This window comes from Oncorhynchus nerka, linkage group LG21 (assembly GCF_034236695.1).
Source record: "Oncorhynchus nerka isolate Pitt River linkage group LG21, Oner_Uvic_2.0, whole genome shotgun sequence".
NCBI classification, from domain to species: Eukaryota; Metazoa; Chordata; class Actinopteri; order Salmoniformes; family Salmonidae; genus Oncorhynchus; species Oncorhynchus nerka.
The window spans coordinates 25589625-25613412 of NC_088416.1; the positions used below are offsets into that span (position 1 = coordinate 25589625).

Sequence of the window (23788 nt, forward strand, 5' to 3'; positions counted from 1 at the left end):
GTTAGTAGTCTGCTATGAAAGACTGGTATTCAGCAATATAGTCTCTGAATAAGATGTAGGCTAATTTGTTGCTATTAGAGAAAGTGTCAAACATGTCTGATGTAATAGCATGGAGAATACTGTAACAGTGTCGCATGTAGGATAAAAGGCTCATCTTTTGGTTTGGGAATAGTAAGGCTTTGTTATGCACTATAATGGTGTCATCAGATAAATGGAATGTGTAACATGAAAGGAGAGCACAATTGCCATGCCGTTTTTCATAAGTAGTAACTTTAACCAGATACAAGAACTAAAGCATTTTCACTAACAAGGCTAGATTACAAGCACATGGTTTTTTTTTCTTCCAATATGTGCTTTACAGTGTGTGCCTTTCTGGGTGACATGTCTGTTTTCTTTGTCTGGCACAAGCAGTAATGTATGTTTCCATGCCTGACATCATTGTGAGGATTCTTGGAAACCTTATTCCTTTTCCAAAGCTTTTAGGCAAATAGTGCCACCCATAACAACACCCACTGCCAGACATTATTACACTTGGCCTAGGCCTACTTGTGAAACTGGGGAAATTACATTATAGGATAAATACAATTACAATGGGAACATTAGTCATACATGATTTTAATGAAAAATATCTAAATACATTTTGATTAATAACACAATGCAGATGTTTCTATCCTTATTAGCCTATAGCCTAATCTGCATTTAGTTTGTGATCTACACAGTACCAGCACATTTTTCAACCTCAGGAGGCTGAAGAAATTTGGCTTGTCACCAAAAGCACTCACAAACTTCTACAGATGCACAATCGAGAGCATCCTGTCGAGCTGTATCACCGCCTGGTACGGCAACTGCTCCGCCCACAACCGTAAGGCTCTCCAGAGGGTAGTGAGGTCTGCACAACGCATCACCGGGGGCAAACTACCTGCCCTCCAGGACACCTACACCACCCGATGTCACAGGAAGGCCATAAAGATCATCAAGGACAACAACCACCCGAGCCACTGCCTGCTCACCCCGCTATCATCCAGAAGGCGAGGTCAGTACAGGTGCATCAAAGCTGGGACCGAGAGACTGAAAAACAGCTTCTATCTCAAGGCCATCAGACTGTTAAACAGCCACCACTAACATTGAGTGGCTGCTGCCAACACACTGACTCAACTCCAGCCACTTTAATAATGGGAATTGATGGGAATTGATGTAAAATATATCACTAGCCACTTTAAACAATGCTACTTAATATAATGTTTACATACCCTACATTATTTATCTCATATGCATACGTATATACTGTACTCTATATCATCTACTGCATCTTTATGTAATACATGTATCACTAGGCACTTTAAACTATGCCACTTTGTTTACATACTCATCTCATATGTATATACTGTACTCGATACCATCTACTGCATCTTGCCTATGCCGCTCTGTACCATCACTCATTCATATATCTTTATGTACATATTCTTTATCCCTTTACACTTGTGTGTATAAGGTAGTAGTTTTGGAATTGTTAGTTAGATTACTCGTTGGTTATTACTGCATTGTCAGAACTAGAAGCACAAGCATTTCGCTACACTCGCATTAACATCTGCTAACCATGTGTATGTGACAAATAAAATTTGATTTGATTTGATTTGATGTTCTTCAAGGCTTACCATTGCACGGGCGGGACTTCCGTTCAAGACGCGGGAACTTCCGTTCGGGAATACAACATGGAAGTGAGAACGGGTCTATTTCTTTTTTATATTCAATAGTTTGCAATTCCAACAGTCAGTCATAATTACTCATGCATATTGGAAACGAACTAACACGTAGTTGTTTATCTAACCAGCTTTTTCCGATGTAATTGCTTGTTGCTAGTTACTAGCTAACTCACATACCGGTAACCTTAGGTAGCCGCTGTCTATAATGCTTCACAATAACAGTAACGTTAGTTAGCGAGCTAATAGCTGCTGCTTAGCCCTTTCAGTTTGACAAATGCCAAAGGTTTTAGGCACTTTTTGGGGATAAATCCGTTATCGTGATGTAAAAATGCTTTACAAATCGGCAGCCTCGATGTTGAGATGAGATAATTATTTACCGACCAGTTTCCAGGTAGCTATGCTAACTAGCTATCTGTGTGTCTCACGTTGAAATCTCTGCACCCACACAGTACATGATTTAGCAGTGAGTGTACATGATGAATCGCCCCAAGCCTACAACGATCAGGCGGCCTAGTGCTGCAAAGCCCTCAGGTATGTACAGTATCTAGCTATGCGCACCCACTTGTAATATTATTGTATGTTTGACAAAAGTAAGACGTTACTTTTGTCAAACATACAATAATATTACAAGTGTTTCTCTTCAAAATGTTGCCAATAGGTCACCCTCCTCCTGGAGATTTCATAGCATTGGGGTCAAAGAGTGGCGGAGAGTCCAAAGCACCTGCAGTTCTCCTTAAGCCAGCGTCCACCTTACCCACTGACCGTAAACGAGATACTTCCTCGTCACTTCCATCCTCCTCTGGCCTATCTGGCCTCGTGAAGCGCCCCAAGATCTCCTCTACCCCTCCTGTCAGCGCCCTAGGACGACTGGCTGATGTGGCAGCAGTGGACAAAAGGGCTATATCGCCTTCGATCAAGGAGCCCTCAGTGGTGCCCATAGAAGGTAGGAAACAGTTTCAATTCAAATATGTTTTTCAGTGGAATAGGTTGTGGTGAATCCTGTGTCTGTGATGTGCTGTGACTGTGCATATTATTAACACAATGGTTCTCTTGCAGTCCCCCCAGCAGTGCTCCTGGATGAGATTGAGAATGCAGAGCAGGATGGAAATGATGATCGCATTGAAGGGGTGCTCTGTGGAGCTGTCAAACAGCTGAAGATGAACCGGGCCAAACCTGACATAACACTATACCTCAGCCTCATGTTCCTGGCCAAGATTAAGCCCAATCTCTTCGCCACTGAAGGCATTATTGAGGTGAGATTTGAAACCCAACATTTTACAATCAGTTCCATCCCATTGTTATACAGATTGGTTCATGACTTTCTCTATCTGTCCGCGGACAGGCCTTGTGCAGTCTCCTTCGCCGGGATGCCTCCATCAACTTCAAAGCAAAGGGCAACAGTCTGGTGTCTGTGCTAGCTTGCAACCTGCTGATGGCAGCCTATGAGGAGGATGAGAACTGGCCAGAGATCTTTGTCAAAGTGAGAATCACTCATCATTCCTATTGGATTTCTGTTTGTATTCTAGCTGCATTGTTACCACTGTTGTGCGCTCTTTAACATGTTCTTGTTCTTTTCAGGTGTACATTGAGGACTCTTTGGGGGAGCGAATTTGGGTAGACAGTTCCCATTGTAAGAATTTTGTGGACAATATCCAGACTGCCTTCAGTACCAAAATGCCCCCAAAGAGTATGCTGCTGCAGTTGCAGACTGACACTGGCCGCTCCGGTGGAGATATCAGTGCAGGTATAGTACTGTATGTACAGTTTAAGTCGGAGGTTTACATACATACACTTACGTTGGAGTCAATAAAACTTGTTTTTCAACCACTCTACAAATTTCTTGTTAACAAACTATAGTTTTGGCAATTCAGTTAGGACTTCTACTTTGTGTACAGCAAAGGACCATGTGAAGATGCTGGGAAAAACAGGTACAAAAATATCTATATCTACAGTAAAACAAGTCATATATCAACATAACTTGAAAGGCCGCTCAACAAAGAAGAAGCCACTGCTCCAAAACCGCCATAAAAAAAAGCCAGACTACGGTGTGCAACTGCAAATGGGGACAAAGCTTGTACTTTTTGGAGAAATGTCCTCTGGTCTGATGAAACAAAAAATAGAACTGTTTGGCCTTAATGACCATTGTTATATTTGGAGGAAACGGGGGAGGCTTGCATGCCGAAGAACACATCCCAACCGTGAAGCACGGGGGGTGGCAGCATCATGTTGTGGGTTTGCTTTGCTGCAGGAGGGACTGGTGCACTTCACAAAATAGATGGCTTCATGAGGAAGGAAAATTATGTGGATATATTGAAGCAACATGTCAAGACATCAGTTAAAGCTTGGTCGCAAATGGGTCTTCCAATAGGACAATGACCCCAAGCATACTTCCAAAGTTGTGGCAAAATGGCTTAAGGACAACAAAGTCAAGCTATTGGAGTGGCCATCACAAAGCCCTGACTTCAATCCTATAGAAAATGTGTGGGCAGAACTGAAAAAGCATGTGCGAGCAAGGAGGCCTACAGCCCTGTCTCAGTTACACCAGCTATGTCAGGAGGAATGGGCCAAAATTCACCCAACTTATTGTGGGAAGCTTGTGGAAGGCTACCTGAAACGTTTGACCCAGGTTAAACAATTTAAAGGCAGTGCTACCAAACACTAATTGAGTGTATGTAAACTTCTGACCCACTGGGAATGTGATGAAAGAAATAAAAGCTGGAATGAATCCTTCTCTCCACTATTATTCTGACATTTAACATTCTTAAAATAAAGTGGTGATTCTAACTGACCTAAAACAGGGACTTTTTACTAGGATTAAATGTCAGGAATTGTTAAACTGAGTTTAAATGTATTTGGCTAAGGTGTATGTAAACTTCTGACTTCAACTGTATGTACCTACCGGTTTGTTCAGGTGTGAATCCTGTGACATTGGATTTGACTCTTAATCATTACTACGTCATTTAACATTGGGCGGTAGCCTAGCGGTTAAGAGCGTTGGGACAGTAACCGAAAGGTTGCTGGTTCGAATCCCCAAGCTCGGCTTGGATGGTCTACCGCCCAATGTTAAATGACGTAGTAATGATTAAGAGTCAAATCCAATGTCACAGGATTCACACCTGAACAAACCTGTAGGTGAAAAGTCTGTCTTTGCCCTTGAGCAAGGCACTTAACCTTAATTGCTCTTCTGAGTCGCTCTGGATATGAGCTTCTGCTAAATGACTAGAATGTCAACTTTCCAGGGAGCAGTCCTCACCCCTCCACCCCAGATGAGGATGACAGCCAGACTGAATTGCTGATTGCTGAGGAGAAACTTAGTCCTGAAGATGATGGACAAGTTATGCCAAGGTATTTAGGCATAGGCTACTACATATACAGTAGCAGTAACATATTGATTGCCTGTCTGTATTGTCTGTCTGCTTCTACTTAGACCGATCCGTTTATTGGACAGTTTGTGTTCATTCACTCTTCATCTCATTGTAGGTACGAGGAGCTGTCTGAGAGTGTGGAGGACTATGTTCTAGATGTCCTGAAGGACCAGTTGAACCGCAGGCAGCCCATGGACAATGTGTCCCGTAACCTGCTGCGTCTGCTCACTGCCACCTGTGGCTACAAGGAGGTGCGGCTTATGGCTGTGCAGAGGCTAGAGATGTGGCTGCAGAATCCAAAGGTGAGAGGAGGAGTAACACTCGGCTACCCACATCACCATCACTAGTTAACAGGAATCATCATTTCATTGGCAGTTGTGGTCTAACCATCTCCTTCCAAACTCAAATCTAACATGTAAATGCATCTGTTTGCATGAAATTGAATCTGACAGTGAACTAGTGTTCTGTTATGTATAATGAAGCCTTTTGTCTCTGCAGCTGACCCGTCCAGCTCAGGACCTTCTCATGTCTCTCTGTATGAACTGCAACTCCCATGGAGCGGACGACATGGAGGTGATCTCCAACCTCATCAAGATCCGCCTGAAACCTAAAGTCATCCTCAATCACTACATGCTCTGTGTCAGGTCTGCAGGTCTTCTCTTATGGCCATATGATTTAGTTTGGATAGTCCCCTACACATGGTTTATAGATGTTCAACCAAGTACGCAGGGGCTTCAACCACAAACCCTTACCCTAACCCTAGCTTCATGTCCTCATCCTGGTTCAATCCAAACCTCAACCCTAACAAGTTGTTGCATATCAACATACTTGATGTGTTCAATGTTGTTAGTTTGAACATCCTATAGGGGACCATTTATATTTCAAAAGCCTTGGTGCAGAGCACTTTATTCATACACTTAACTGTGCTGTCTGGCCTTTGTTAACCAGGGAGCTACTGAATGCACACAAAGACAACCTGGGAACCATGGTGAAGCTGGTGATCTTCAACGAGCTGTCCAATGCCAGGAACCCCAACAACATGCAAGTCCTTCACACACTGCTCCAGCACAGCCCAGAGCAGGCCCCTAAGGTGAGGGAGTATTTTCTGGGGATTTTTTTTTTTAATTGTTACTGTGGGGAAAGTAAATGTATGTGGTTCACAGTGCTCGAAATTAAGGCTTGTCTGGGGCAAATTTAAAAATGTATAAAAAATGAATGTTTGTCAACCAGAATATAGATTTTAGTTGTCCAAATGGACAAGTAGAAAAATCAATATCAAACAATTGACATTGAGTAAATTGCCTATATTCCTATTTGCTAAAGCCTATTTCAATCAATATGTTTTATTTACACAAAGCAAGAGAACAGTGTAGACAGAGCTAACGCCTCGATCACACCAACAGTGTCGTTGCGCAAAATGGTACATCTGGATATGTGTGCAACAAAAGTTAAACATTCACCTTCCACTACCATTTCTGTCAAGCCCACTACGCATACAATTTTTTGCATACGTTTGATAAATCCAACGTATGCACCACACAGAAAGCACTGCAACTGCCTCTACAACGCAATGCTGCAGGGCAAACGCAGCGGTCCAGGAATGTACTTCTGTTGTACTAAAACGCAATGATGCTGTCGGTGTGATCGAGGTGTAAGAGTCTGACCAAAGCAGCACAAAATATCCAGTCAGAATATATATATTCTTCTCTCTCTCTCAAATGTCGGATGATCTGGGCCAATAGCCAAAGTCTATTTATATAGAGGACACTCCAGTGTCTTATTGTTATAGAAGCCCACATTTTCATTTGATATTAATGACTTGCTAGTTTTCTCTTGCCGTGCTATTTCTGATCGCAAAGTTTTAAAGTTGCTTTTAAATAACTCAAACAGGGGAGGCCTAAGGTAATAATGAGATGTCACGAACTGGCTCAAAGCCCATAACAAAAGGGAGACAACGTGGAGATAAGGAGTAACAAAACATATATTTATTAAGTAAACTAAGTACAATATGCAATGGTGTGTGTAATCAGTAGTGTAAGTGAGTGTTTTGCTTGCATGAATGTGATAATGCAGGGTGTTGAAAGGTGCCAAATCAAACAACCAAAAACCACCAAGATACACAACAAAATCTTTAAAGGTGTCTGCATGGAGAGAGTCTCTTCCATGAATGGGGAAGTGGTGTATTTATCCTGGGACACACCGAGCCCAGGTGTTTCCCATGTAGCTGACAACCTTCCCAACTCCGCCCACCGGCATCCTAATAAGGAAACAAGAACAAAGAGAGAATACGGCAGACAGAGTGGGAGGGTCGTCACAGAGAGATAAAAAATAATAGCAAGATATAAAGATCAAATGAGTATTTTGAACAAACCTTACAGTTGAGCAAAGAATTAAAATACAGAAATGATCCATGCATGTGAGGTTGGGGGAAAAAAGTTGCAAACCAACTAATTAAAGTATCATAAAGCATTAAGTCCAATTAAAGTTATGAAGACTGTTTTCCAAACGATTCTAATAAAGTATTTAAATGTCCTAAAGTTGCGGCTTTTAAATGGGAATAATTCTGAAAGTCGGGAGTCTGCTATTCTCAATCACAGATTTATTTTAGGCCACAGAGTGAAATTGAGCGAACAATACTGAGATCGAAAAATCTAATGATGAGTCCAAAAAACTTATGCTACAGTGGAGGAAAGCTTATGAAAGAAATGATGCGCTGTGTGCAACCTACCTACAACGTATAAAGTATCCACGGCCTAATAAGAGAGGAAGATGAGGGAATATATGCGAATCAGTTTGTAATTATCCAGTTCTGAGGAAAGCAGAGTTGCTCTGGAGCCCATGATGAGTTACATCCCATCACATGATGCAACAAGAGCACAGCCAGCATGGCTCGTTGACTGTGTGTCACTCGCTCCATCTGCCCGCTCACAGACACACAGATGGCCAGAAAGGCTACTACACATTTATTTTGTGCCATAGCTCCACCTGAGTGGAATAGGCTATTCGAAAAAGATGTCTCCCTAAATATCTTTTGTCTATGTCACCATTTTGCTCATCCCTTCTGTAGCATGTGATCCAAATGCTTAGCCGTCTTCAAACCAGTATTAACCGGGCTACACACGGCTGTACCTTTCCTCTAATACAGGACTAGAGAAGGCAAAGTACACTACATTCCATTTTTCAGGGGGTGCTGCAGCATCCTCAGCACCCCTACTTCCTGTTGTTATGCCCTTTTCGCCGATGGCGTTAGACTTTTTCTTTGGGGGGGGGGGGGCATGTGACTTCAGCTTTCAGACAATTAAAACATTTAATGTCAAGCCCGGGTTCAGAAATGGACCTGTATAAGCTTTATTGGCTTTGGATTGAAGTGCACTTTTTTTTTTCTCGGATTGATCACACTTTTATTTTATTTTTAATAACTGAAACACAAGAGGGAGATGTTGTTTAGAAACCGCTTAAAGCTGTCCTCCTCCTTCTGATCCTCTCCTTAGTTCCTGGCCATGGTGTTCCAGGACCTGCTGACCAATAAGGATGATTACCTGCGTGCCTCTCGAGCCTTGCTGAGAGAGATCATCAAACAGACCAAGCACGAGATCAACTTCCAGTCCTTCTGCCTGGGTCTGATGCAGGAAAGGAAGGAGGCCACCTACGTCGACATGGAGTTCAAAGTGAGCTCATGATCTTTATATTACTCCCACCTTGTCTCGGTCTCCTGTACCATTAAATAACTCACCCCCTACTTAGTTACATGCTCTTCTGTGCCTCTTCACCAATTAATAACTTCTGTGTTCTCTTTGGATCTGAGCTCATGCTCTCTGTCTGTTTTCCACAGGAGCGATTTGTGATCCAGGTGACAGACCTGCTCACGTGCTCCATGATGCTGGGCATCACAGCTCAGGTCAAGGAGGCTGGCGTTGCGTGGGACAAAGGAGAGAAGAAGAGTAAGTGTTTGTAGTTCTCTGGTTGTCGTCAATGTGGGCATTTTGAACATCCCTTTTGTCTGTTTCAGATCTGGATGGTCTGAGATCCTTTCAGAATAATATCGCTGCCATTCAGAGGGATGCTGTGTGGTGGCTTCACACTGTTGTTCCCACTATTGCCAAAGTGCCATCCAAGGACTATATACACTGGTATGTGTTTGGGAGTTTTCGTGCCACTTTGATTGTTCAAAAAGATAAACATAGGAGGAGTTAATTAACATCCTACAATAGTTACTTAAGATAATATTCTACCCATGTAATGAAAATATACTTGTTTCTTTTCCCCAGTCTTCACAAGGTGCTTTTCACAGAGCAACCAGAGACCTACTACAAGTGGGATAACTGGCCCCCTGAGAGCGACAGAAAGTGAGCATCTCTACCCAACCTTTGATTTAGATTAGTTTTATTTATGGCTGTCTGTCTGTCCCTGCTGTCTGTCCCTGCTGTCTGTCCCTGCTGTCTGTCCCTGCTGTCTGTCCCTGCTGTCTGTCCCTGCTGTCTGTCCCTGCTCCGTTGACATCACTTAAATGTTTTACCTCCGCCAGTTTCTTCCTGCGGCTGTGCTCTGAAGTGCCTCTGCTGGAGGACACTCTGATGCGTATCCTGGTCATCGGACTGTCCCGTGACCTGCCCCTGGGCCCGGCCGACGCCATGGAGCTGGCGGACCACCTGGTGAAGAGGGCGGCCGGGGTCCAGTCTGATGGTACAACATCTGCAACAGCAATGGGTAAGCAGAGATTACTTACATACGGTAGTTAACATTTTCATGAAAAGAGATGACATTGAGGGAACTTTGTTTATTTGGCTTTACATCAAGAGGGATATTTAGCTTGTTTCCTGGTGTTGCTTTTGTAGATCTGGATGTGTTGAGAGTAGAGCGGATCCAGCTGATTGACGCAGTGCTGAACCTGTGCACCTACCACCACCCAGAGAACATTCAGCTTCCTGCGGGGTATGCTGCTCTCTTAGTGTAATTAATGAACTTGCCAGCCAGCTTTGAGTTGATGTTTGTTTTCTGTAAATAACATATTTGATATTTTTCAAGCTATACTCCTCCGAACCTGGCGATAGCCACACTCTACTGGAAAGCGTGGCTCCTGCTACTTGTGGTGGCCGCTTTCAATCCACAGCAAATAGGTATGAGTCTCAATCAGGTTTCCCTACAAATCATCAGTGTATATATATTAGAACCTTAGACACAAGTTTGACCTTTTGTTACAATCAACCATGTATTTCTCTCCAGGCTTGGCTGCCTGGGACGGCTATCCCACACTGAAAATGCTCATGGAGATGGTCATGACAAAGTAAGTCACATGTATGAGACGTTTATCTGTTTAAACCAAACGCATACCAGACTAACTACTCAACGAAGCTCATCTTTCTCCTCCCCCTTTTTCCTGCTTGGCAGTAACTACTCCTACCCTCCATGCACGGTGGCCGATGAGGAGACCAAGACAGAGATGATCAACCGGGAGCTGCAGGTGTCCCAGAGAGAGAAGCAGGAGATCCTGGCCTTCGAGAGCCACCTGGCGGCTGCCTCCACCAAGCAGACCATCACAGAGAGCAACAGCCTGCTGCTGTCCCAGCTCACCAGTCTGGACCCACAGTAATACTCCTTTATACCTGTACCTTGTAGACTACTTTTAGGGACTGTTCCTAGACACAGATTAAATCTAGTCCTAGACTAAAAAAAAGCATACTACATGGAGAATCTCCATTGAATGGTCTTCTAAGGCCACAACTAGGCTTAAGCTGGGTCTGGGAAACTGACCCATTTTCATTCATTTGATAATAAGTGGTAATCTTACTTGTTTCTTTTTTCTAGGGGCCCCCCTCGCAAACCCCCACCCGCAGTCCAGGAGCAGGTGAAGAGCCTTAACCAGTCCCTTCGCCTGGGTCACCTCCTCTGTCGCTCTCGCAACCCTGACTTCCTGCTCAACATCATCCAGAGACAGGTAAACAAGAGCACACCCTCTCTCGCCAGTAGAAAGTATTCTCTCTGGAAGGAACTCTACAACTGTGTTCTATGTTTTCCCCCAGGCCTCCTCTCAGTCAATGCCCTGGCTGGCTGACCTGGTGCAGTCCAGTGAGGGGTCCTTAGACGTGCTGCCTGTGCAGTGCCTGTGTGAATTCCTGCTTCACGATGCTGCAGATGACAACTTGCCCATCGAGGATGACGAGGAAGGAGAGAGCAAAGAGCAGAGAGCCAAGAAAAGACAAGTATGCTGCCGTTTCTTAACAGCTATCATATTTTTAGTTTGTTCTGAATAGCTTTTGTGGTCAGAGAAATCACTGACTCCAGCATCTCAACAGATACACTTGTCATGTTTTATTTAATCCACACAAAACAACAAATGCTATTTTTTCTCTTGTCTCTCTCGCTACACCAGAGGCAACAAAAGCAGCGGCAGCTCCTTGGACGGCTGCAGGATCTGCTGTTGGGTCCTAAAGCTGACGAACAGACCACGTGTGAGGTGTTGGACTACTTCCTGCGCCGCCTCAGCTCTTCTCAAGTGGCGTCAAGAGTCCTGGCTATGAAGGTGCATTATAAGAGACAGGACACACGCTAATATGAGTGTTTCATTGATTTGCTAAGGAGATGTATTCATCTACTTTGGTTGATCTGCTGTTGTTCAGGGTCTGTCTCTGGTGCTGACTGAGGGTGGTCTGAAGGATGGAGAGGAGAGGGACCAGCCCATGGAGGAGGACTCTAGAGATGCTGAGCTCCTGCCAGGATACCAGTGGCTCCTGCAGGACCTCCCCAAGCTGCCCCTGTTCGACAGCGTCCGGGGCATGACCTCCACCGCTCTGCAGCAGGTCAGTAGGGAACTGGTCTAGATCGTTCGTACCAATGTGAACCGTATTTAGCCTCATTGTCAGGTTGTAGCTGACAGAGTTTTTTTCGCTGAAGGGATGTGGTAAGAATGTGTGTTGTGTTTCTGTTCTTCCCCAGGCCATCCACATGGAGACAGACCCACAGACCATCAGCGCCTACCTCATCTACCTGTCCCAGCATGCACCAGTGGAGGAGCAGGCGTCTCACAATGACCTCGCTCTGGTAGCCCTGACACCTCTTATCCTCAGTCATACCTCCAATTATTTACCTGGGTTATGTGTTCAGTCGAGCACCCGTAGCAAAATGTTTTGCAGGGACAACTAAAGTCTGTGTTCTTATTGAACAAGTTCAGATAGTTTCAAAACGTTTTCTTCCCTACTGAACACGACCCTGTATTGCCTTCATAGTTAGATACTGAGGTGGGTTTGATTTGGGATCCTCTAGGATGTGGCCCGTCTGATTGTCGAGCGCTCCACCATCATGAACAGCCTGTTCTCCAAGTACTCCTGCCGGCCCGAGTCAGACGCTGTGCTCTCAGCCCTCATCTCCATCTTCTCGAGCTACATCAGGAGGATGAGGAAGACCAAGGAGGGAGAGGACCTCTACAGCTGGGTGAGGATTGGACCATTACTGAGAGGGGGTGGGGGGTGACCTCACATTTTCTACATCTAAATGGAAGATGGTTTCAGACTGATGGTTTCATATTGGTAGACCCTTAGTGATCATTTCAACTAGAGGTGCTTGCTGTCAATACAGTTGTCACTGAAATTACATTACTCCTTTGACCTTTGACTATTGAACTCTATAGTCAGAATCTCAGGACCAGGTGTTTCTGCGTTGGACCACAGGGGAGACAGCCACCATGCACATTCTGGTGGTCCATGCCATGGTCATTCTCCTGACGCTCGGGCCACCCAAAGGTATGTATCTCTGAATACCACACTTGTTGTTACAAACATGGCCTGTCTACTGTACCTCAGTCTCGGTTTTCAGTGTATAGTATGATTCATGTGTCTCTGTTCTCAGAGGAGAGTGACTTCTTCAACCTCCTGGACATCTGGTTCCCCGACAAGAAACCCCTCCCCACCGCCTTCCTGGTGGACACCTCCGAGGAGGCCCTGCTGCTACCTGATTGGTTGAAGCTGAGGATGATCCGGTCAGAGGTTTCACGATTGGTGGATGCAGGTACAAGTCCAAACACATTAAATGCATGCAGGTAGAAGGGTATATGGTGTAGGTCTAACAGAGTAAAATACCACCGTGTATAAAAAATATCATTCTGGCATTTATGATACAATGTCTGTCCTCTGCAGCGCTGCAGGATCTGGAGCCCCAGCAGCTGCTGCTGTTTGTCCAGTCATTTGGCATCCCTGTGTCCAGTATGAGTAAACTGCTGCAGTACCTGGACCAGGCTGTATCCCACGACTCACAGACACTGGAACAGAACATCATGGACAAGAGTGAGAGAACTTGACCACAAACTATCCTACTACACTATATCTATGCCACGTGGATAATGTTTGCCTCAGTGATATAGCTAGTGCTCATAGGATTTATTCCTGAAGATTCTGTGCATAAATCTGACTATTTAGCGCTGACAGTATGTCCTCTATTCCTGATGTTTCTGCATGTCCTGTGCAACAGACTACATGGCTCATCTGGTGGAGGTGCAGCATGAGCGTGGCGCCACAGGGGGGCACACTTTCCACGGGTTGCTCAGCTCCTCTCTCCCTCCTCGCAGAGGTCAGTCAGGGAAAGGGGGAATACTTAGTCAGTGGTACTACTGAATGCATTCAACTAAAATGTGTCTTCTGCATTTAACCCAACTCCTCTGAATGCCACCCCAACTGGTGCGGGGGCTGCCTTAAGTCTCTTACATACTACGATTACATTTGGCCTCCTGGGAACTTATAAAAGTTTTGGGTTAAAAACACTGTTTTGCTCAGGGGTCAGACCGATAGATTTGTTTAACCTTGTCAGACTGAGGTGATTCAAGCCAGCAACTCCTAGTGGCTCGGTTGAAGATGTCCCAATCAGATCCCTGATTGGGCCCAGGCTGACCTCACACCCCATACAGTCTCTCTACCTGGAGATATGACACATTGATTACATTTGTTTATGCCTCTCTGGGTTACATTTCTTATAAAAGTTTTGGAACAGCCCAGTATAAACACAGTTTTGGTGAGAAGGATTTTATCCTATCCAGGTACCTTAAAGAGGTGGGGTTTCAGGTGTCTAACCGGAAGGTGGTGATTGAACGTTTAACCTTACAGATAGTACTGAGGTGAACAGAGCCAAAGTTACTGTGGAAACTCCTAGTGGCTCCTTGAAGATGAGAGCCAATCAGATCCCAGTGATTGGGCCTGAGGATGACCTCACCGGCATGTTGCTTCAGGTAGGAATATATCTCTGCCTGGAGATTGATGACACATTAATACCTGTCTGAAGTCTTTTTGAAGTTTATGGAGCAAATAATTTTTTCTCTCCGATTTCATCAACCATTTTCTTGTAGTTTGATAGACACACAAGGCTTTTTTAATCATAACTGCACAAGTAGCCTACAGTGAAGTGATTGATTATCCTAGCTGACAGAGTTGTTTGGTTAGTACTATAGTCAGATTTACCACCTGTTTTCAGAGTGCTGACTGAGGGTCTAATACCTGCCTCTGCCTTTGTCTCCACAGATGTTCCCTCTGAAGGTGGACCACCGCAGGCCCAGCCCCCCTACCCGGCCCCTCTCCCTGGCCCTGCAGCAGGCTCTGGCCCAAGAGCTGGTGAGTGCCAGACAGGGGAGGCACTCCCAGCAGGATGGGGTGTCAGTGCGTCTCCTACAGGCTCTGGCTGCCCTGCTCAGCTCTGCTCACGCCGGGGCCCTCGTCATGGCCATGAACCGCAGCCACGCCCTGTCCTGCCCCATGCTGCGCCAGCTACACCTCTACCAGGTATGATTGATTTACTCTGCTGTCCTTCTAGACAGTGCTGAATCTCTGTCTCTCTCTGAAGCCTATATGTATGTGTTTCATCAGTCACCAGTTCTCCCACAGAAAAGATGCATGCCTGTCATTTTCATCAAACACTTCACGGTCTTCCTCCATCTCTTGACAGACAAAATGAGATTTTATTGGCCTTCTCCTCTCTCTTCTTCAAGGCTGTCATGGAGATGATGACATGGTTGTGAGAAAATAAGTGAGGCGGGGTCAATGCGGGCCTTGCTCAAGTCCTTTGCTATACAGTATTCCCATGACAGAGGCTCACTGATGGTAAGTCTTCATCATGTTTTGGCTGCTACAAAATTTTGGCCCATTGCACATATACAGTTGAAGTCAGTGAAGTTTTGGGGCTTAGCCAAATACATTTAAACTCATTTTTTCACAATTGCTGACATTTAATCATAGTATTGAGATTCTGCCTTAGGTCAGTTAGGATCACCACTTTATTTTAAGAATGCCCGGGAAATAGTGTTTGGGAATTAATTCATTCTGAAAGCTTTCATTTCTTTCATCACATGCCCTTGCTGATGGAAGGAGGTTTTCACTAAAAATCTCACGATACGTGGCCCCATACACTCAATTAGTGTTTTAGCATTCCTTTAAATTTAACGGATCAAACGTTTCAAGTAGCCCCTGACAGAGCTTGTGTAAAGTCAGAGTTCTAGGCCCTTGCTCACACGCATTTTCAGTTCTGCCCACAAATTGTCTATAGGATTGATGTCAGGGCTTTGTGATGGCAGCTCAATACCTTGACTTTTTGTTCTCTAAGCCATTTTTGAGTTTTACCAAAAGTATATTTTGTCATTTCCATTTGGAAGACCCATTTGTGACCAAGCTTTAACTTCTGATCATCCAAATGTCTTTGAGATGTTGCTTCAATATATCCACATACGTTTCATACCTCATGATGCCATCTATTTTTGAAGTCCCCAGTCCCTCCTTACTGCAAAGCACCCCCACAACATGATCCCAGCCCCTGCAGGTCATTCACTAGGTCCCCGTGTGTTCTGGGATTTTTGCTCACCGTTCTTGTGATCATCTTGACCCCACGGGGTGAGAACTTGCGTGGAGCCCCAGATCGAGGGAGATTATCAGTGGTCTTGTATGTCTTCCTTTTTTTTTGGTAATGGCCAAACAGTTGTATTTTGTTTCCAAGGACAGAGGACATTTCTCAAAAGTATCTTTGTCCCCATGTGCAGTTGCAAACTTCCCAGCCTGGCAGGTTTTATTTGTTTTGGAGCAGTGGCTCTTTGCTGAGGGCCCTTTCAGGTTTGTCGATATAGGACTGTTTACTGTGGATATAGATCTTTTATACTGTTAACTCCAGCATCTTCAAACATGGTCCTTTGCTGTTGATCTGAGATTGATTTGCACTTTTCGCACTAAAGTAGGTTGTTACAGGTCTCCTTCCTGAGCAGACATCTGGCTTGTTTGTGGTCCAAATGGTGTTTATTTGCATACTATTGTTTGTACAGATGAACGTAGTACCTTCAGGCGTTTGGAAATTGCTCCCAGGATGAACCAGAGTTGGAGGTCTACAATATTTTTTATGAGGTCTTGGCTCATCTTTTTATTTTGGGATGACTTGTACAATTGGTGGCTGACTAAATACTTTTTGCCCCAATGTCTGAGTTTCATCCTTCACCACTCCACAGAGTACATGCATGACTCAAATGATATCAATTAGCCTATCGGAAGCTTCTAAAGCCATGGCATAATTGTCTAGAATTTTCCAAGCTGTTTAAAGGCACAGTCAACTTAGTGTATGTCAACTTCTGACCCACTGGAATTGTGATACAGTAAATTATAAGTGAAATAATCTGTCTGTAAACAATTGTTGGAAAAATGACTTGTGTCATGCACAAAGTAGATGTCCTAACCGACTTGCCAAAACTATAGTTGGTTAACAAGAATTTTGTGGAGTGGTTGAAAAACGAGTTTTAATGATTCCAACCTAAGTGTATGTAAACTTCTGACTTCAACTGTATATATTTATGATACAGACACACATACTTGGGCCTAGTCAGATGGTCAGGTAATCCACTGTTAACAGTGTGATGATAACTGATTTATGCCTATCCTCTGCAGTTCGTACAGGCTTCCTCCACCTGGCTGAGGCCCTGGCTTATCAGAGGGACTCCGAGGTGGCCGTGAGGGCTATAATCGCCACACTGAAGGCAGGGGAGAGATGTAATGCAGAGCCGGAACTGATAGGAAAAGGTATGGTACTTTTTGCGTCGTTCACTCTCTCTCTCAGGCTAGAACGTCAACTATCCTCACTATTTCTGCCCCAGTTTTGATGTGGTGGCTGATGTTACTCAATTTCCCCAGATCTGTTTGTTTCATTGCCGCCTCTGAGTCTCTGTTTTTCCTTTGTTGACCTGTTCCTTTTGAGTTTATAAGCTCTTCTCTGAAACCAAACCAGACCAGCGGCTTCCAGTTTGTTTATGTCCAATATGGGCTCAGCTCTCCATCAAGCCTAGATGAAGGATGTTTTGACTTTAAACTGGTTGCGGCCAAGCTGGTGATCTAGGTTACGTCAGAAATGCGATAATGGTAGTTGGTAGTTCATAGTTTTGGTGTGTGGTTTTTGACTTGCCCCTACAATGTTTTATTTTTCCTCTGAATCACAAGATTTTTCCTGAGCTCAGCATCATGGCCAGGTTGTTCTTGTTTTTACTTCTGAATGTTCCACCGTAGCTGAGGAATGGCACAACCATCACATCACAGCTCGTAACACTCAGTACTGTTTGTTTGTTGTTCCCAGTGTTACAGGGGCTAGTGGAGGGGAAGTCTCCATATTTGGAGGAACTGCTGGCCTTGCTAATGACTATTGAAACAGAGACGGGGACCGGCTCTACCACCGCAGGCCCTGTTGCCATGGTGATAGCGCTGCTTCTCCAGGAGACTGAAGAGCAAGCTGTGAAAATGGAGGTGGATACAAACAAGTAAGCATGTAAATTCTATCACGCCTAAAATCATTCAAGACCTGTCTTTTTGCCCTTAGTCAAACAACAACATACAAATCTGGTTAACTGTGGCATTGGCATCTTATGTGTTTTGTAATGCCTTAGAAATATTACTATTGTATGTTTAATAATCAGTACTTTGTTTGACTGAAGGATTGTATAGATTCATCATTCATGTAGCCTGACCTTGAGCCTGTCAATCTATTCAATTCCCTTTCAGCAGCAGCTCAGAGGTGACAAAGACTGGCTCCAGCTCAGGGCTGCTTGTTGATTGGCTGGGACTTCTTGACCCTGAGGTCACATCTGTGTGTCCAGACCTTCAGCGGAAGCTGCTCTTTGCTCTCAACAAGGTAATCTCAGCGTGTGTGTGTGTGTGTGTACTTCACCACCTTACTTCATGTGATTTATTCCAGGGTAAAGGAACTCCCTCCTACAGACCATACCTTCTGGCATTGCTGACCCATCAGTCCAACTGGACAACTCTTCATCAGTGCATCAGTGCTCTTCTCAGCAAGCAGCAAGACCAGCGGTCAGACAATATATCAATCCCAAATCATTACCTTCAGCAGTAGTAGTCACACTGACAGTGTTTCCCAAATAGTGAAAGTTGTATTGTAATATTCTGTAATGGTGTTGTGTATGCTGTTCTCCAGACTGGACCCATCTTCTGCTCTGGACTTCCTGTGGGCCTGCAGTCACATCCCTCGTATCTGGCAGGGCCGGGACCAGAAGACCCCACAGGTAGCACAGTACTCCAGTCTAGCCCTCAAATAATGACTTCAATTAATCCAGTCACATGACACAAATCAGAGAACATTATTCCCCCTCAGCCTGACTGCTTCCAACACCTCTCTCTTGTGCTCTCTCCCTCTCTCTCCAGAAACAGACAGATACGTTTGTCCTGCGTTTGAACCTGGAGGAGCTTATCAGTCTGGTGGACCTCATCATGTCAGAGTCTGAGCTCAACAGCCGCGGCGACTCCTCGCCCCCTGCCAACACCCCGGCAACGCCAAGAGCACCCTGGACCACACCTTCTGCTCCCTCATCCAGTCACGGCTGCCCCTGCTCCACAGCTGTTGCCATGGCGACCTGGTGAGAGTGAAGAAAGTCTCGGAATACCTCATCAACTGCACAAAGAAATGGGGAGACAGGTATGTATGGGTGGGTTGTTGGCTCTTGGACTGACATACTTAGTCAGGCTTGTCCAATGGGAATTTAATACTATTTACAGGGTGATCTGTTTGCTATGTGATCTACTTTAGACAGAGACGCCCTCTCTCTCTCAATACCCCATCTGTTCCTTCAGCAACAGCAGACATGACACTCCATAATATTTTGGTCTCATAAGGTTCACTAAAGTGCCCACAGTTCATTTAGTTAGACATATTTTTCACCCTCCCTAATTAGCCCCAGTATTGAACTTGGTCTTTGGCCTCTTTTAAACTGAGCTGATAAACTTGGGGCCATATCACTAGATTACCCCCAGACGGAACAGATGAAATTCACAGACTGAATGTTCTGTCAGACACAACGCTGGGTGGACCAGGGGAAAGGCGATAATTAGGTCTATTGGTGTGAAATTAAAACGACCAGAAGTCGTGTGTTCTGTGATCTCTTTAAAAGCTCAGTGTATTATAATAAAGCCAAGAGGATTAGGACTGCAGCTCTAAACGTGCTGCCTGTGTTGTGGATTCCTGCTCCGACTTAGCTGCCTGTCAGAGATCAGGGTGCAACTTCTCTTTGTGGAAGCCAAATCTTCTTTCATGAGTCTGCCTCTGGTTATTAAACCAATTTTAATGGGGAAACTCTGGCCAAGGTCAAGCAGCAAAATTATCTATCCAATTACAATATTTTTATGCACAGCTAAGCTGTCTTGTACAAATAGTTGCGACTGAAAACATGGTTGCTTAAAACCCATCTTACAAAACAGACTGTGTTTGGCCTTGTGTGGGATAAACATTTCCCTGTGTGATAGGCATTCTCTTCAAAGCCTCTTCTTTTAAGGCTCATCGCTAGATTAGCTGCTGTTTATTCCAATTTACATGATGGTTGTTGAAGAGACAGTGGAATCTGACTATTGGTCAAGGTTGTTGCTGTTTATGGAAAACACCGCCAGTGATGACCAGTGAATACAAATCCTGTTGATTCGTAGACGGTCTGACATGTATGAGCCAACTAACTAGGCCTACATCAGACGAGAGCATTGTAGTAGGAGACCATTGGTACTGTCTGCTGTGTGGAAACTGTTGTCTGATGTTTGCTAGCTGACTCCATTGTATGTTCCTTAGTGTGATGAGTAAGCGGTGCCAGAACCTCCTGCTCCAGCTCTACCTGCACTTCCCAGAGGTCATCCAGCACGTGACCTTACCTGACGCCACCCTGAGCAGCGAGGGGGCTGCCGACGGCACCACATGCAAGGTAGAGTAGACCTTCAGGTGGCTCAGTCGCTTAACTGTTTCTCAAAGCCGTTGGCTGGCACAGAAGCCGTCAGAGGTCTTAAGGACTGATGTGTGATCCCTCCCTCTCAGCACGACGTCCTGGTTCACCGTCTGGTCACGTTGCTAGGCGATACGGGAGACACAAAGTCGGCTGAGAACCGGATGTCAGACGCTAACCTGGCCTGCAGGAAGCTGGCTGTGTCCCACCCTGTCCTCCTCCTCAGGTGAACACCATGTTCAGTACAAACTTAGTGTTGGACATATGAATTCATGCACCTCTTATGGTAGATTGTAGCTCCATAGCTACGATCACAGACGCTATTTAAAACCACCCTGTGAATGTTTGGAGAATGATCACAGCTTACTTTTCTTAACTTTCCAGACACTTGCCAATGATCGGAGCGCTTCTCCACGGACGTATCCACCTCAACTTCCAGGAGTTCCGGAGCCAGAACCACCTGACATTCTTCAGCAACGTGCTGGCCATCCTGGAGCTGTTGCAGCCATTAGTGTTCCATGGTGAACACCAGAGGGCGCTGCAGGACTGCCTGCTCTCCTTCATGAAGATCCTGCAGGTGAGGGAATGAACACGGAGTGCACTCACAGATCAGCCTCAGGGTTTTCCAGTTGGTTTGGTGGCATTTGCTTGTGTTTTTCTTTTTAGCGTTTCAGAGTTATTTGACTTCTCATAGGTGGAGAAAGAATAGATTGTTGCCACTGCTACAGCTGTGGTTGGCTGGATATCTTGACTAGATCTAATGTGTTTTCACAGAACAGTAGTATTTCTACAAGGTCAAATGCTTTGTGCATTAAAATAACTATCTTATTGATCATGGAGTTAATCATGTTGTGGTCCATATTCCCTGCAGAACCTTAGGAGACCTCGTATGCATCCGTTGGCCGTCTTCAGTAAATATGTGCAGTTCATTCAGAAGTATATTACCCACGATGCAGCATCAGCCATTCCCTATCTACAGAAGCATTCTGATATCCTACAGTAAGTCATTGAACTGATTTTTTTTTTTTAAAAAAATGATTATTGAGACATTAGGATTGGCAACACCATTGCATTAATGTTAGTTGTTATTTCACATTGTGTGGAGCAGCGAAGGAGTGACTTGTTTTTCTCTGTTTGTCCCACTAGGGGGCTCTCGTCAGAGCACCCTGACCTGCTGCTTAAGTCCCTGCTGGCTGGCCTCACCCTGCCTGTGAAGACTGGCTCCTCTGACAGTTCTGCAGAGGACAGAGATGGTAAGCTTATCCACTCGTGAAAACTTTGCCTTGAATGAAAAACATAAGTGACTCAACACATCAACAATTTGGCAAATGAACAAAATGTATAATATATTAATGACACATTTTGACTGCATACAGATACATACGAATCAACCATCTGGCTAAATGCGGTGTTTTGACATGTCTCTGGGTTTCCTCCAATCAGACGAGTCGTCCTCTGGTTCCCTGCCCATGGTCAGTATCTCGGCCTCCGTTCCACTGACTGCAGCTGACATGACCAAGTACCTGAAGAAGATCTCCAGGGGAGAAGCCATCGAAGGTCATTAATGTATAATACACTCTCAGGTCAGTTTAACACGTAACTTCAGGGATTTTGCTGAACTTTACCAACATTTTGCTCCCCACTGTGTTTCAGACGTGCTGGAAGTTCTGACCGAGGTGGAGGACAAGTCCAAGAGGAATCCTGAGATCATCCAGTACTTCACTGTAAGTTTGCCTTCTAATAACACACCTTTTATTATAAACAAATAATCCCCCAACACAACACACACTCTGCTTTGCACCACTCTGTACAGTATAAGTAAACAGGTTTTCATTGCCTTCCCTGCCCTCAGAATGACCTGCGGAGACTGGTGACTTCTACTGAGGAGTTGTGTCGTAACATGGCCTTCAGCCTGGCCCTGCGCTGCATTCAGAACAACCCGTGGTAAGATCAGAATGCTGACACCTCTAGGATTTCTCTGCTTATTTTTATAGGAATCTAGAGGGAGCGCTCCAGTTGTCTGGCTGGATATTAATTTATTGATGCGTTGTTTAGGAATGTTTAGCTGCAAATGTTGCTTTAGTGATACTTGTAAGGTGTTGTCTCAGTTGTCTTTCATGTCAAATAATGTTATGTCCTAAGTAAAATGTGTGTTTTTTTTCTCGGAACTGCAGCACTGCAGCAGACTTCCTGCCCACCTTCATGTACTGTATGGGCAGTGGGAACTTTGACGTGGTGCAGACGGCGCTTAGGAACCTGCCAGAATACGTGCTGCTCTGTCAAGGTATGATTGTCCCATCTTCTCAGCACTACACAGCTTCTGTGCTTGGTCTTTATTATGGATCTAAACTCGCAAGTTGGAAAGTAAACTGTTCTGTGTTTTCAAGATGTATAAAGATTCATGCTCAAAGCAAAAATATGTTTTTGTTTTTCATTGTGCTTTTCTCCTCAGAGCATGCAGACATCTTACTCCACAAGGCCTTCTTGGTGGGGATCTATGGGCAGATTGACACCAGCTCTATGATCTCTGAGTCCATGAAGGTCCTGCACATGGAGGCAACAACATGAGGACCCGGAGATACAAGTCCTTCTCCTCTGACGGGAGGCAGTGTCACCATAACGTTTTTGTATTGTAGATTTAGACTCGTGTCGTACACAACTGCTCTTTTCTTTTTATCCATTTGGTCATTTCATCAGGATTTATGGATTGATACAAACTGATTCTTTGATTCAAAGGTAATATCGAAGTATTCAAAAGATGGTGATAATGATTATTGTAAAAAAAAATAAAATAAAAATGTCACTCATGCTTGTTTTGCAGTGGTAGTGCTTCTATTATTTTTGAAATAATGAATACTGGCTATCTATCAACCAATGTCAGAAATTGAATAAAAAAAAGGAAAACTTTTGACATTTTGGATTTTTGTCTCAAATATTATTCCTATTATATCACATAAAACCAGGGTGTCATATGACTTATTTTCTGTTGCTTCTAACCTCAGTTCATACTATAATGGTATCTGTGCTGCATGTTTTAACATTTAAAAGAGAAGTCAGTTACCAGCTAAATTGTGGAGCATAATCTTTGGAATTTCAGCAGATCTAATTATTGCTTTTGGGCATCAATGTTTCACCAGCTCAAACAAGAGAAACGGAGCAACAGTTAATGGAGCAAGACCCTGGTGCCTTCATATTTCATCCCATGCATTCTCTGAGCCAGATCCTGTTTGAAATGGCTGTCATAGTTATGCACTCTTTTCACTGGGGTGTAGAAGACAAATTAAAGGCATGCGATGGAAACCAATTTGCCATGAAAGTGTGAGTTGTTTTGCCCAGTGCCACTGACTTCATCAGAAACCCTCTCGATGGAGTCAAAGGGGTAGACGAAACAACGTGCAGGCATGCAGGTAACCCAGCTAAGTGTTCCTTCCACACCCATTTATGGGAAATTAACCAAGGCAGTAATTGTTCAATCACACAGACTAAAGCGCTGTTTTGAAGGCTGCATG

At 44.5% G+C, this 23788-nt stretch overlaps 1 protein-coding gene across 1 annotated transcript; it reads left to right on the forward strand.

The window, feature by feature from the left end:
• The first annotated feature begins 1669 nt into the window (after positions 1 to 1669).
• LOC115104174 (integrator complex subunit 1-like) lies at positions 1670 to 23192 on the forward strand. Its single transcript, XM_065006471.1, is given in 51 exon segments — positions 1670 to 1718; positions 2153 to 2234; positions 2362 to 2646; positions 2760 to 2956; positions 3046 to 3183; positions 3282 to 3447; positions 4943 to 5048; positions 5184 to 5370; positions 5567 to 5712; positions 6017 to 6158; positions 8560 to 8736; positions 8901 to 9009; positions 9078 to 9198; positions 9337 to 9414; positions 9594 to 9775; positions 9904 to 10000; positions 10094 to 10185; positions 10292 to 10352; positions 10457 to 10654; positions 10874 to 11003; positions 11089 to 11268; positions 11439 to 11588; positions 11686 to 11865; positions 12002 to 12106; positions 12329 to 12496; positions 12693 to 12804; positions 12911 to 13069; positions 13198 to 13344; positions 13529 to 13627; positions 14158 to 14279; positions 14569 to 14826; positions 15000 to 15070; positions 15072 to 15124; positions 15127 to 15144; positions 16963 to 17094; positions 17642 to 17822; positions 18064 to 18193; positions 18257 to 18372; positions 18497 to 18584; positions 18724 to 18844; positions 18847 to 18994; positions 20132 to 20261; positions 20372 to 20505; positions 20664 to 20856; positions 21151 to 21278; positions 21426 to 21532; positions 21723 to 21836; positions 21933 to 22003; positions 22132 to 22223; positions 22454 to 22563; positions 22732 to 23192. Coding segments are annotated over 50 exon segments (6603 nt in total). The 5' UTR covers positions 1670 to 1718; positions 2153 to 2176; the 3' UTR covers positions 22848 to 23192.
• The last annotated feature ends 596 nt before the right edge of the window (positions 23193 to 23788 follow it).